We start from the raw sequence: 15164 nt of genomic DNA on the forward strand, positions 1-15164 counted from the left end.
TAAAATGGGACAAATTGGAATAAATAATATATAGTATGAAACACATATATTTGATCTCAACAGCGTTGTGGATTTTGAATTTACACACTTATCCGATACAGTAAAACTGGATTCCACATGGAAAGAAAACAAAAAGACAATATCGACATTTACATTATTTCATTTATTTATTTTCTTTGTTTACACTGTTTTGTTTATTGTTTTGGTGGGGAAGTGTTTGGTAAGGGCGACAATCATGAAAACTAAATGTAATTTCAGATGCTTCCCTTGGTCATCGATCCATACATCACACATCCATTTTGGTTTGGTTACTCTGAAGGACAACTACTTTTACTTTTATTATTATTACATATTTAAATTCTTGGTATGGTTATTTTTGATTGACCCACGACATGCACCTATTTGCATGTCTGGTAACCCGCATTGTTATGGGCTCATTGTTGTAATGGAAATACTCTCAAACCAAAGCAAAATATTGTCCATGACAACAATGTTAAAACAAGTCTATAATAAATTGCATTCAGTTATCAGACCTGCAAATATGTGCGCGTCGACCCAAACCCCATCAAAAGAAGGAAACCATTTTGAATTAAGTGACATAAAGTTCATCGAAAAAGTCATCAATTTTATGACATTCAGAACACTATCTGATGGGCACGAGTAAGTGGGTCAATCCATGTAAGCGGATGTCCATTGTTACTTTTAAACCAATGTCATATAAGGGGATGTCATGTTGTCTGATTGGCTGGAAATATGAAAATTTATTCTGTTAAATTTGTTTTAAGAAAATTACTTCACTAACGGAACGAGATATATGTAGATATAAAAAGAAGTAGGCGGAAAAAGGAACTTTGATAGAAAACAAGTTCGTTATGAGAGTTGAGTTGTAAGGGAATAGAATCAAGACTGTAGATCAATATAGGATCCATTGCATACAGAGGTCAGTGTTTCCTTCCACTGAGGATGATTTCCCTCACCGTAATAGCACAAGCATGTTGATGATGCCGAGACATTAAATTCATGTACAGTGGAATCCTGATAAAGCCAAAACGACCAAGACTTTATGCCGAGTCCACTGTAATTAAAAAACAGAGGATTTGCTACCAATATTATAGCAGTAAGAGCTTTTTAAATTGTCAACAACAATAACAAAAAAAAATGAATCTGGACAAAGTGTCAACTTTGCTTATGTTTTATTTACGCTTGGAGTAACTAATTTTGCCATTCTACTGGTGCTAGTCTGTCAGATTTTGGATTACTTTCACTTTTCAACTCGGAGCTATGAATGAAAAATCTATTTTTAAAAAAAAAGGGTTTTAAGAATAAAGTAACGGTGATGTCTTTTTGTGTTGAATGTTTTGGCATGGCCTCATAAGCACTTAAAAAAAGGCTGACCAAAGAACACCTGGAGAAGAAATGTAGAAGCGGACACGAATAAAGTAATATTGATGTCTTTTTGTGTTGAATGTCATGAAATGATTTTTTGGCAAGGCCTCATAAGCACTTTAAAAAGGCCGACCAAAGAACACCTGGGGAAGCGGACACTAAGCATTCTGAACAGACACAGAGAGGATTGGAAGTAATGGCAAGGACAGAAAAAAGTGGTGGACCTTCGTTGATGGGCCAAAGTAAGCAAGTAAGTAGTAAGCACTTCAGCAGTGCTTGTACAAAAAAAAGGCATCGCACAATTTAGTTGTTGAAATGAAGTATTTATTGTTCATATCTACATATTTCAGTCAACTAATATCACAATGCATGTAATCCATAACTTGCATTATATAATGTACAGAAGCAATGAATTGTATCCTGATGCAATCAAATGGTAAACATAATAGACATAATCATAGGATCTGCATTACAAAATACAAAAAAAAAAAAAGTATATATATAAAATAAAATAAAGGAAAATTGGAATCCCTCTAATCATCCTTCTATTCTTTTCCGACCACAGTCTGGCTCTGTTAGATCTGGTACTCGTGAGTTATTCTAAGCAGTAAAAAAGAGGAAAAACATACATAAACAATTTTTAATGATCTCTGAATAATTTTGATTGAATTCAAAGGTCATAAAAAACACAAATTTGAAGAAAAAGGTCTGTATAAACTCTAAAAGCATGCCTTTTACGATAATTAAATTGTCACCTTTAAATACTTTCAAATTAGTGTAGTGTAGCTTATTTTGAATGTATATTCCTTTCTGAATAAATTTATTTTCTGTATTTTCAATACGGTGGAATTTGCATTAAGTCAACACCTCTCTAGGTCCCAAAATCTGTTCTTTATTTAAGTATGTTCCATTGACACTGGATAAAGTCAACTTGACTGAAAGCCAACCAACCTTTCCAGTCCGATCTTAGCCACTTTCAACAATCAAAAGGCCACACTCAGCTGGTTGCTGGTTTGGATAAGGAATAAGTAACAGTCTAGGAAAGTGCTTTTTCTCAGGAGAATGAGGTTTCTTCACCAACTCAATATTTATAATTCTGATGATCTCGAACTCAATTTTCGATGTGAATGATTCACATCAACATGAAATCGGATAAAGGCGGAAGTGAGGAAGGAGGTCGTATAATATTAATATAGTAATTTAGCTTTCAGATTTAATAACCTAAATAAATATAAATCCAATAAAAAATAAACATACCAATTTTGCAGCCCTCTGTCGAAGGATGGTGTCATATGTCCAAGAATGCATCTGGAAAAAAATACACACAAAAAAATAATTCTAAAATATCAAGACAACAAGAAAAAAAAAAGGTTTCTCAACTTAAAACATGTGTAAAAGTTGTTGTGATCCTCAGCATCCATAAGACTCATGGGGCAAGAGATCCCAATTTCTGTAGCATTAAATGGAAGGAAGCAATTGAGAAGGTGACTTCCAAAGCCAGCTACGAGACAGGAGGAGAGGAAAGTGGAAGAGGGGAAAAGAGATATAGGGGGATTGAAACAAGGCTTGCTATCTTTGGGATAGCCTATCTAAAAGTACTTTCCATTAGACTTAACAAATCAAACCACACAATGGACAGAGAAGTCAGAACAAGCTCTACTGCAACTTTTGCTTCAGAGTCGAGTGCTCTATCTTTGAACTATACCTAAATGTATACAGTTTACAAAATGATTCCAAACAGCTCCTTTCAAAAATATACTTTCTAAAACACGTTAGAATGGTGGCACTGATCCAGTTTTACAATTGGATTCCCAGAGGTAAGTTATGAGACATTCCGTCTCACACAGACGCTGGCATGAAATATCCACTATCCACCAAAAAGGAGACACTCATGTTAAATATGTTTCAGGGCTATTCACACAAGATCATATATAGTCTTTTATAGAAAAACACACTACACATCTGTGTTTCAGGGCTATTCACACAAGATCATATATATAGTCTTTTATAGAAAAACACACTACACATCTGTGTTTCAGGGCTATTCACACAAGATCATATATAGTCTTTTATAGAAAAACACACTACACATCTGTGTTTCAGGGCTATTCACACAAGATCATATATAGTCTTTTATAGAAAAACACACTACACATCTGTGTTTCAGGGCTATTCACACAAGATCATATATAGTCTTTTATAGAAAAACACACTACACATCTGTGTTTCAGGGCTATTCACACAAGATCATATATAGTCTTTTATAGAAAAACACACTACACATCTGTGTTTCAGGGCTATTCACACAAGATCATATATAGTCTTTTATAGAAAAACACACACACATCTGTGTTTCAGGGCTATTCACACAAGATCATATATAGTCTTTTATAGAAAAACACACTACACATCTGTGTTTCAGGGCTATTCACACAAGATCATATATAGTCTTTTATAGAAAAACACACTACACATCTGTGTTTCAGGGCTATTCACACAAGATCATATATAGTCTTTTATAGAAAAACACACTACACATCTGACTGTTTCCTTCCTAAATAAAAAAGGACTGCAACCAGTGCAAGGAGAGGTAGAGGAAGAGGGAAAACAGATATGTGTGGATTTAAAACTCTGCTAGTGGATCAGCCGACTGCCTGCTATATACAGTAGAACATGAAAGTAACGTACTCGGAAATAGCGAGAACTCGGAAATAGCGAGTAAAATCTAAATCCCCGTTTTTTTCTCTTATTTGAGTCAATAAAATTAGCACGAAAGTAGTGAGTATGAAAAAGAGGTCAACTCGGAAATAACGAGCATTTCCTGCCCCAGCCTAGGACTTCGAACGAAGTAAAGCAAAACAACAGACAAGGGCGATTAAAATATTTTTAGCCTAGCTTCTTTCCTTTTCTTATTTTTGTTACGAGCAATAGTACTTAGCAGCATCGGTCAGTGACTAGCATTCGTTAACGAGTATCATTCGTTAACGAACGACACGATCAGCGAGAGAGGGGAGCGTGGAACCATCATTTCAGTGGGTCAGTGATTGATTATGAAGTCCTAGAGTGCTTGCTTACCTCATCAAACATGCCTAGTGCATACAAACACTCGCACAAACACACACACACGACATCTTGATGGAAATGGAAGGGGTGGGTTTTAGGGGTGGATCAACTTCAACCCGTGGCCATCATTACGTAGTTAACGAAGGCCGTGTTCAACCCCGCCCCACCTCACTTTTTCCGCACACAGTCATTTGCACGCATGCGCGGCACACACACACAAACACACACATTGTCTTTCCATCTTTTTGTACGGCCGAGTGACCTTTCCTGGCAACTCGGGAATAGCGAGAACTCGGAAATAGCGAGTAATCAGGAGTGGACCCGTCGAACTCGCTATTTCCGATTTCTACTGTATATGCTATAACTCACATTGATTTGTGTTGGCATCGCAAGTCCTTGTACACGAGTGAGTTTGCCAAATGCCGGACTTTCTATTGGATGTACCTGGAAAATATAAATCAACAAATAATGAATCTTGATAAACAGATCTAAAGAAAACAGTAGAAAAATTGAACTTTAGAGATGTGAGCAAATGAAGCAATAACATATTTTCTACGGTATTTGTAAAAGGTAATGAATAACAACTACAGCATAGGCAATAACAACAACAAAGACTACAGAGAAAGCTATAAAAAAACAAAAAATTTCCCATGCTTTAATATTAAAATAATTTCTGAGTAGTGAAATTTGTCTGCTGCAAAAAAAATTGAATTCAAATTAAGAGGAGGAATAAAATAATTCCCTCATCTTGTTTCACCTAAAATAAAAAAAAATTAAGCTGCTTTCAAATTAGGCACCAAAAAATGTATCCATCCAACAACAAACATATAGCTTTACAATCCATTTCCTTTCTTTCCAAAATATTATTCAATTAAGATACGAGTAATTACACCTACAGCAAATTCAACAAATTAAATTTTTTAAAAAGAAATTAGATCTACATTCCCTCTATTTTGAAAAGATACCAAAAAAAGGGCAAAAGTCAATTTTTTAAAATTCCAAGATGAGACCAGGGGTCCCGATAGCTCAGTTGTTTGAGCACTTGTTTCTCATGCAAAGGAACCAAGATGGATCCCAGTCCAAGGTGCAGTTGAGATTCTCTCCTCCACCCCCCCCTTATTAACCCATCAGTGATTGGGTTACTGGGTCGGTTTATTCTAGTGAAAAGTATTTTGCAATAGACTAGCCCCCTATCAGTTAAAGCTATAGAATACCAAAACATTCTGGCTACACAGGCCTTACGGCTTTTAAGGACTACTTTTCAAGACAAATCCAGAAAAAATCAGATGGAAGATGACAACTGTAAAACTTACAGCACAAACAGAAAATCGTCCAATTTGACTGGTGGAAGATATCAATGGTCCTGAACTCATGTCGATGTGATCACCCATACGATATACTGATACACGGGACCCTGATTCTGACTTAGAGGCAATGGCTGGAATCTGTTGAGATTTAAATTCGTTGTCTTCAAACATCTGTCTGGCTACTGATACAGGCAGATCCAGACGTTGAAACCGAAGATCGAGGTAGCGAAGCCTGAGACCTATCCTGCTCAGACAGTCAAGTTCTCTCTGCAGGGGCAAAGTTGAAAATGAATAAAGGGGATTAAAAATATAAATGCTTAGTTCAAGATAATAAGTCATTAATATACAAACATTTTAGTAAAAATAGAAAGAAAAATACAAAATGATAAAATCATCCAATCAATTCTCCTAAAAATTCCAGTTTAGTGCGATGTCATAATCTTCCACTGAGAAAAACAAAGTGATGAATCAAAATCGACAGTCATGTTATCTTATGACTTGTGTGTTTGAAATATCCACATTGGTGATTCAAGACCTTCCTAAAGCTACACTAATATATCTTGTGTGTAAAGTACTGCACTCATACTTGAATGATTTGTGTTCGAATCCCTCTTTAGCATTTCTTTTTGTTCATTGAGCAAGAAAGTTTGCCTTCATTGCTCATTCCACTGCGCTCTCAGTATAAAACTTGTCCTTTTATAAGGCACAATATCCACTAAATGTGCTCAAAGTGCTTACAGAGACTCCCAATCTAAACATGTAGGATGAGACATTCATCGGCAAGGCAAAAATACAACTTTCTTTTCAACACAACAATGTTGTTACAGGCTAGTTTTCTCATTTCACACTGAGTATGGTGAGAGAATGTGAGTAAAGAGCCTTTTCCAAGGACCCACCATTGCACCTCCCAGAGTGGGGGTCGAACCAAGGACCTACAAGTTCAAAGGTGAGTGTGAAAAAATTGAATGAGATCTTAACCCTCCTCAGCTAGAAGCATCAATTAAGTACACAGGTCACAATTAAAAAACAAAACAAAAAACAACAAAATTCTAAACTAAAATCCTCACTGGAGTTAAATTCCAATCCCCTAGATTGAGCCTTGCATCATGCACAAAACTTCCACTGGTGACTGTTGGAATAAAATAAAAACAGAAAAAAAGCTGACATGATAAAAATGATAAATTTGGACAATTCAAAAGATTTTTTATTCCTTGATTTATTAAGACCTGCTTTTAATCATCTCCATCTCAATATAAAGACAAATATGAGCATGTGCACGTATGTCATTGTGTGGTATACGTGTGCACATGTATAAATAGGTGTGTATTTGTGTGAGTGTGTATGCCAGTTGTCAGAATCGATGTTTTACATCAGTGAAATTTGTGTGCTCAAAATACCAAAGACACACAAAAGCGTAAATACAAATGTTTGGGCATAGCATCGATAATGACAAATTTAAATCTCAAATGACTTACTGTTAGGGGGTGGGAAGCTACACAGCTGAACATAATACTGATCCTCAAAAGCCGTTTCTAAGACATGACCAAGAATAAAACTACAAGTTCTCCAGAAAGCCTGAAATTTTGCAAAGAAATTATTTAATCATGAACAAGTTTGAAACAATAATTACAAAAAGAAAATTACTATCTTTCATGTTTTGTTGTGTCTTTAGTAAATTCATAGATAAATAGAAAAAACTGTTGTCTCTTTAAAAAAAAATAATTAAAGGTAACCATCTTGACCTCTATGCAAAATAAAAATCTCTCGTGTGGTCTTGTCATAGGCGTGGCACTGAGAGGGACGGTCTTAAAATTGCTAGATGACCTCAATTAGATTAAAGAGTTTGAGCTGGAGACTTTATCCTTGGTAAAGGCATTTTGTACTAAATTTTTCAAGCCATATAATATGTAACATTATCTTTGAAAATTGTAATATGTAATAGGTTATATGTCTTGTTCTGCTAAATGAATGTTATTCCATTAAGAGAATGGAACATTTTTAAATAAAGAACTAAAAGCATAGTGTTTAGTGTAGGCAAACAATATATTAGGCAACAAATGAAAAATCTGTATAATTTCCTTTGAAAATCTTTTTAAAATTAAAAATCAGAACTTGAAGAATAAAAAAATCTGTTTCAATCTCTAACCAAGCTTTCCACATTATAAATTACTTGAAAATGCCCCAAAACAGATGTAGTGTGGTTCAGTTTGGTAAAACATCTATTCTTGTTTGAACTGATTTTGCTCTAAAAAAACAAAAGTCAAGTCATAATCCTATCAAACTTGGCTCCATAAGGCTAAAACTTCTTTGGATTAAATCTAAGTATCCCGCTTTATCATTCATTTTGTCAGGAAAGTGCAAATATGCCTGATTGAAGCTAGCGGAAGTAAATAAAAATGAAAAAGTAGGATAGAAGCTTCGATTTATTTCACAAAGATAAATCATGTGGCAAACCACATAAGTGGGTCCCATCTATCTTTGTGAATTAAATTACAACTCTTTTTTCTATGTTTTCATTGTTATTTTGTCAGGAAAGAAGCACACATTTATGTTCATGATAAATTTTCTCTGAACATGGAAAAAAAAAAACCCACCAAAAAACTTGAGCTTTTCTATAGCGCATTATCCACCAAACATGCTCAAAGCGCTTTACATGGGTTCCCTGACCACCAGCAATACGTAACACGTAGAAAGAGACATGACGCCTTTTAGGCACTATTGCAATTTTTTTTCCAACAGAGGCAATGCTGTTAATGGCCAGGAACTCATTTTACACCTGAGTACGGTGAGAGAATGTGAGTAAAGAGCCTTTTCCAAGGACTCAACTATGCGCCGAGCGAGGCTCAAACCCAGGACCTTCCGATCTGAAAGCGAGTGTCATACCACTAGACCACATAGCCGAAAAAAAATATTAAAAAATAAATGAATAGCATCACTTACATCATTAAGGACCCTTGGATCTTCGTCCTCAAAGTGCATGAATTCTAATTCACAATCTTCAGTGAGGGGTCTATGGATGTCCCAGGGTTTGCCATTCACCAATGCCAGGGCTGACCTCGTCATCAACAGCTCTTGAATGTCTGAATAAAAAAAGGCATTCATGACATATGGTCGTTACATTTGTAGAGAAGTTTTGTGAAAGAAACGTCTGAAAATTTGATAACCCGGAAGATAATAACTTTGCAATGGATGTCAATTGAGGATATTGAGCTAAGCTGAAACTTTATGATTACTAATAATCATAAAATAAATAATTCCTATTTTAATTTTATTTTCCTTCAAAATTTGAAGTATTTTCAACAATCAATGAAATTTGAATTATGATCCTTTACTTTAAACAAACTCAATCAGAAATGCCTTATGTCTTTATGTGCAAATTTATTTTGTCCCAATCATGAGATAAAAACTATTTCTAAAACAATTGAGGAAAAAAAAGAGTAAAATTTTGCGCACACTTGTGGAGTCAGACTTTAAAAATGAACGAAGAATAACACCAGAGACTTGCTGAACAACAACAATTGTGCAGCCTTACTCTATATCTTAGTCTAGATCAGTGCCTATTGTTTCATATTTTAAATGATAAATTGATATTTTAATTTCATGAAGCATACTACAATATTTGAAGACTTTAATGGTTTAATTCTGAACAGTAACAAAAGCAACAATCAACTTACGCATGGCACAGTTAAAAGGTGTGGACAGATCCTTATTCATGATCAAAGTACATGGGTCTGGTACCCCAGTGTGCTTGACCTCAATTTTCTCTATTCTTGTCACGAGAGCAGCTTGTCTCTTCTTCTCCTCGTCAAACAAAGCCACCCTTTTCTTCCTAACCTCTGCATTCGTGACTTTTGATCTTGAGCTGTTGTATAGACCTGGAAAAAGTTTAAAAGAAGTTATAAATTAACAAATTATAAGATGAAAGAAAACATGAGCCTATATTTAGAAAATCACAAAGGTGAACGACCTCATAGGTCCTTTTAAATAATAATAATAATAATAATAATAATAATAATAATAATAATAATAATAATAATAATAACGTAGATCATTTATACAGTGCCTATTCCATATACACACAGCTCTAGGCGCCTTTTCAATACAAACATCAAAGTTACAATAACAGGTCATAGGTACACAAAACATGCTTAATATGTTCATATCATGAAAGATAATCCTTAAAAGGAAACTATTTTAATCTATCAAATATTTCCTAACAAAATAAGTTTTAATATTTGTCTTCAAAGTAGCTTATGTATTGCATTTTACTTAAGGAGATTGGAAAAGATTTCCAAACAGAAGGGGCAGCATGAGAAAAAGACCTATTCAGAAAACTTTTTGGAGCCTTTTTTTGGGGAACAGTTTGATATACTGTGTGCATACTTGCGGGTCTGATAACCTAAAGCAATTGTAGACTTGATTTAACATTATTAGAATGGACAGTATCTCATGTCAGCTGGAGAATAGGGTTGAAGCCGGTAATTAGAACACCGCTTTATTGGAACAGCACTCAATAAGAATTATATTCCTATCACCGAGGTTTTTTCTATGTAATTTCTACTGGTTCATCGGAACGTGTGCAGTTAAATGGAATGATTTCAGACATTCAGCACTCTTAATAATTTTTAAAAAATTCCTGAATAAAAAACCCCAAACCTATCACTATCAATCACTATTGTAATGAACAAAAATGGAGTGATGTCATATATCTTCAAATGAACAAATCGTCTGTTTACTAACAATTCCATTTTATACGATATGTTTATAGTATAGCCTACCAGTTTAGTTTGACTGCCTTGAGGAACAACAAATAATCAATGAAAAAGAAGGCGCAAGTATGATGCAGTGTTTTGTTTGCGTTGATAAACTTAAACTTTATAATGATATAGGTTTCATTGAGCTCAATCCAATTTGAATTTTTTACCAAGTGATCAAAGTACCTACTAGTACTAGGAACGAAAAATTACGAAATAATTTCAAACATAGTATGAAGAAAGACTCAGAAAAAGAATGTCCGCTGCTGCATTACTACTGCTCTAAGTCCTGCAACAAAGTGGCCTCAAAGTTCTTGGGCAATTTCATGCAGCTTGAAAAGGAAGTAGATAAACTCAGGAAAAAAGTAGAAGACATAGATAAAAGTGTGAATATCATTCAAAAAGGTGAATTCACAGAGGAGATGATAGAAATAGTGAAATCAACAGCAAAGGATGAGATAGAGGCCTACCCTATGTCTGAGGCGAGTGAGATTAAGGAGAGACTCAAGAGAAGTACAGAAGAAAAGTCAGATAGAGTAAGACAAGATATAAATGAAATGAGGAAAATCAATGAAACTGAGGAGAAGAAGCAGGCAATGGTGAAAAAGAACCTGGAACTAGAAGAGGAGAGAAATGAAAGGGCTAAGAGAGTGAAGAATGTAATTATGTATGGCATACCAGAAGCTAAAGATGGCGACAACAAGGAAGATATAAGAAAAGCCCAAATGGTACTCAAAGAGTTGCAGGTTCATGGAAACAAAGACAGCCTCAACCCTATAGAGCAAGTGATCAGATTGGGCAGAAGAGAAGATAGACCAAGACCCATGAAAATAAGTCTGATGTCAACGGATCAGCGTAACACTGCTCTTAGGAACAGCAAACAGTTGAAAGACCATAAACGGGAATGCTTACAGAAGGTGTATATTGGAGCTGACCAAACAATTATGCAAAGAGAGCAGGCCAAGGAGTTAAGAGAGGAGCTGAAGAGAAGACGAGAAGCAGGGGAAGATGTAGTCATATATAAGAAAAGGGTCATTTTCAGGGAAAAGTTTAGTGAACAAATAAGAAAGAGAGACAGCGATGTTGGAGGAAATGACTGGGACTGGGATGAGGAATGACTATATTGGAAACGTGTCAGTCCAATTGCCCAAAATGTTTCTGAGCAAGGACTCGAAGACAACAAGAAAATTCAAAAAAGAGAAGTACCAGTAAATGATAAGGAGGGGCAGCACTTGAATATGAAAAATACCCTGAAGTTCATGTACACGAACGCAGACAGTGTGATGAATAAGAGAGAGGAGCTAAAGGCTATGGCAGAAGAAGAAGATCCAGATGTGATAGCAATAACAGAAGCTAAGCCAAAGAATGCAACAACACACCCAACAATAGCAGAGTTAGGTATTGAGGGATACACTATAATAGCTAGCAGAGATTTTGAAACTTCCGGCAGAGGAGTATACTTATTGGTGAGAGAGAACCTGAAGGTTAACCCCATAGAGGAACTCACAGATCACGACTTTAGGGAGAGCGCTTGGTGCTCGATTGGAGTAACTGGACAAAGTCAGATACTAGTAGGAGTGATTTATCGGAGCCCAAATAGCACAGGAGAAAATAATGAGAGAATGTTGGAGATGATAAGGAGAGCATCACAAAAAAAGCATTCAGAGATAATTATTATGGGAGACTTCAACATGCCGGAACTGGAGTGGAAAGGGATGGACGAACCAAAAGAGGGAAGCCTGGAGGAAAGTTTCATAGAAACCATTGAAGATTGCTACCTACAACAGATAATAAAAGAACCCACGAGACAGAGAAAAAACCAGAAGCCCAACGTATTGGACTTGATATTGATGGAGGAAGAAAATGACATAATCGACCTAAGACTGAGCCACCCACTGGGAAAAAGCGACCATGCGACCATATTCCTAAAACTGAGGGCGACATCAGAGACTGTAGATGAAAAACTGACACTCAGATATAGGAAGGCTGATCTAGAGAGTATGAAAGAGGAACTGGGGCATATCAAATGGGAGGAAATACTAATCGAGGACACCGTAGGAAACAACTGGAGTAGATTTACCAGAGTACTTAACCAATGCTTCGAGAAAAACATCCCGAAAAGCAGAGGGAACCGGGTTGGGAGAAGAAATCAACCTTGGATGACGCAGGAAGTGAGAGAGGCATTACGGAAGAAGAAGGCAGTAAATAGAAGATACTCTAGAAGCAAAAAGGAAGAGGATTGGGACAAATACAAAAGAGTGAGAAACGCAACTACTAAAATAGTCCGACAAGCGCATCAAAAGTATGAGAACAAGATAGCAGAGGAAACGAAAGAAAATCCTAAAGTATTCTGGAGTTATGTAAACAGTAAAATGAAGACAAGACAGGGAACCTGTGACATAAAAAAAGAAGATGGCACTTGGGCATCTGAAGATGAAGACAAGGCAGAGGTGCTAAATCTCTTCTTTGCAAGTGTCTTTACAGTGGAGAACCAGAAAAACTTGCCAGATATTGCTAAAACAAGTAATATAGATACTACACAATGGCCGATTACTGAAGAGAGAGTAATGAAGAGACTACAAAACCTAAAGGAGAGTAAATCACCTGGACCTGACAAACTTCATCCTTACATCCTAAAAAACTTAGCAGAGCAGCTAGTAGAACCCCTAACCAAGATATTTAACCAGTCGATGAAAGAAGGAAGACTACCAAGGGAATGGAAAGAAGCTAACGTCACAGCCATATTCAAGAAGGGAGACAGAAAAAATCCAGAAAACTACAGACCAGTGAGCCTGACATCTGTCGTCTGCAAGCTCATGGAACAGCTGATTAGAGAAGAAATGGTTGATCATATGACCAAGAACAAACTATTCAGCAAATATCAACATGGTTTCATGGCGGGAAGGTCTACAGTAACAAACCTACTTGAAACAATGGATGACTGGACGAGAGACCTGGAATTAGGCAACAATTTAGATGTCATATACCTCGACTTCAGAAAGGCATTTGACAAAGTTCCACACTGGCGCCTAATCAGGAAATTGGAACAGTATCAAATTAATGATCAGACAGTCAAATGGGTCCGAGATTTCCTCAAAGATAGAAGACAAAAAGTGATAGTGAATGGAACAGCATCAACAGAGAGACTGGTAACAAGTGGAGTTCCACAAGGAAGTGTACTGGGACCAGTTCTCTTCCTGATTTATATCAATGACTTGCCAGACAATCTATCATCTAAATGTAAAATCTTTGCCGATGATACTAAGCTCTATGGAGTAGCTAATACAGAAGAAGAAAGAAACACCTTACAACAAGATTTGAAAAAGCTTGAAGAATGGTCCGAAATATGGCAGATGGAGTTCAATGTAGATAAATGTGCAGTTCTTCACCTAGGAAAAAACAACAGAGAAGCAAACTATATAATGAAAGAAAACCCCTGCAGAAATCCAATGGGGAAAAAGACCTAGGAGTATTTATTGATAGGAAGCTAAACTTCAAGAAGCAAATTAAAGATGTTCAATCTAAGGCTAGTAAAACACTCGGAATAGTGAAAAGAAATTTCAAGAATCTGAAAACAAAACACATGACTACCATCTACAAGACTATGGTTAGATCAAAGCTGGAATATGCTAACTGCATATGGTATCCGAAGTTTGAGGGAGACAAAGACTGTTTGGAAAGAGTGCAAAGGAGAGCAACAAAACTTATCACACACCTGAAAGACAAAACATACTGTGAGAGATTGAAAGAATTAAATCTCCCGACCTTAGATTACAGGAGAAGAAGGGGAGATATGATCCAAACATATAAAATAGTAAAGGGAATAGACAGGGTAGAAGCAGGATTCCTTAAACCAAACAAGAACATTCAGACACGAGGAAACAGCAAGAAACTGAAAAAAGAACGTAATAAAACAAATGAAAGAAGGAACTTTTTTTCATCTAGAATTGTAAATAACTGGAATAAACTACAAGAAACCACAGTATCAGCAAAAAATTTGAATAAATTCAAAGCAGAGTTGGAGATAAGCAACACCCTAGGAAACAAGTTCAATTATAAAAATTGGTCCAATCATTAATAGATGAGGAGGAGCGAAGGAGACTACACCAAGTCTAAAAGCTCTATACAGAGGTATCCAGGTATCCAGGTATAGCTTTTTGAAACTCACTCATTGGGTCTCAATCAAGGATTGTTTAGACAGACACCGAATGTTTCCAATCTAAATGTTTTACTCGGTTTCATTTTTTCTTAGGATAGTTGAGGGAATATTTGAGTTGTTTCCCTTAGCACGAGGAGCTTTCGGAAGGCCTCCCTTTTAATGGTGCTAAATGTCGGTTCCACCGGCCCACTTCTCTCAACTCATACAAATAGAGAACTCTAGACTAGACTAGACCGGAGTCACCAAACACAGTGACAGCGGCCTGGACTCAGGACAACACAATTCTCTTATCTATAAAATAATATTGAACTGGAAAAATATGCATTACGTTATATTCAAACGTGGGCTATATAGACAAACTTGAATCTATTTATTGTTCTTACGAGGAAGTCGATGTCTTAAACTCGATGATAACAAAGTTTGACTTTGTTTTGCAAAGGAGGCTGCCATTTTGGAAAATGAGCGGAAGTTTATATGAGAGTAACTAGCCTTGAA

General features: G+C 36.1%; 1 protein-coding gene and 1 long non-coding RNA gene across 2 annotated transcripts in view; both read right to left on the reverse strand.

Annotated features, from left to right (window-relative positions):
• Nucleotides 1-10851, reverse strand: part of LOC144959944 (uncharacterized) — a 67501-nt gene extending 56650 nt beyond the window's left edge. The window contains exon 1 of the long non-coding RNA XR_013642721.1: nt 10681-10851. This is a non-coding gene — a long non-coding RNA (uncharacterized LOC144959944). The remainder of the gene's footprint in view (nt 1-10680) is intronic.
• On the reverse strand, nt 143-15123 carry LOC144959942 (large ribosomal subunit protein mL39-like). Its single transcript, XM_078892811.1, has 9 exons — nt 15053-15123; nt 9431-9631; nt 8697-8836; nt 7232-7331; nt 6824-6885; nt 5763-6023; nt 4819-4893; nt 2644-2694; nt 143-1986 (listed from the first exon to the last, which is right to left on the reverse strand). The coding sequence occupies exons 1-9, from the start codon at nt 15117-15119 to the stop codon at nt 1924-1926; spliced, it is 1020 nt and encodes a 339-aa protein (XP_078748937.1). The 5' UTR covers nt 15120-15123; the 3' UTR covers nt 143-1923.
• Nucleotides 15124-15164: the final 41 nt, after the last annotated feature.

This window comes from Berghia stephanieae, chromosome 14, assembly GCF_034508935.2.
Source record: "Berghia stephanieae isolate SIO BIC M18660-M18661 chromosome 14, UCSD_Bste_1.3, whole genome shotgun sequence".
Taxonomy (NCBI): domain Eukaryota; kingdom Metazoa; phylum Mollusca; class Gastropoda; order Nudibranchia; family Aeolidiidae; genus Berghia; species Berghia stephanieae.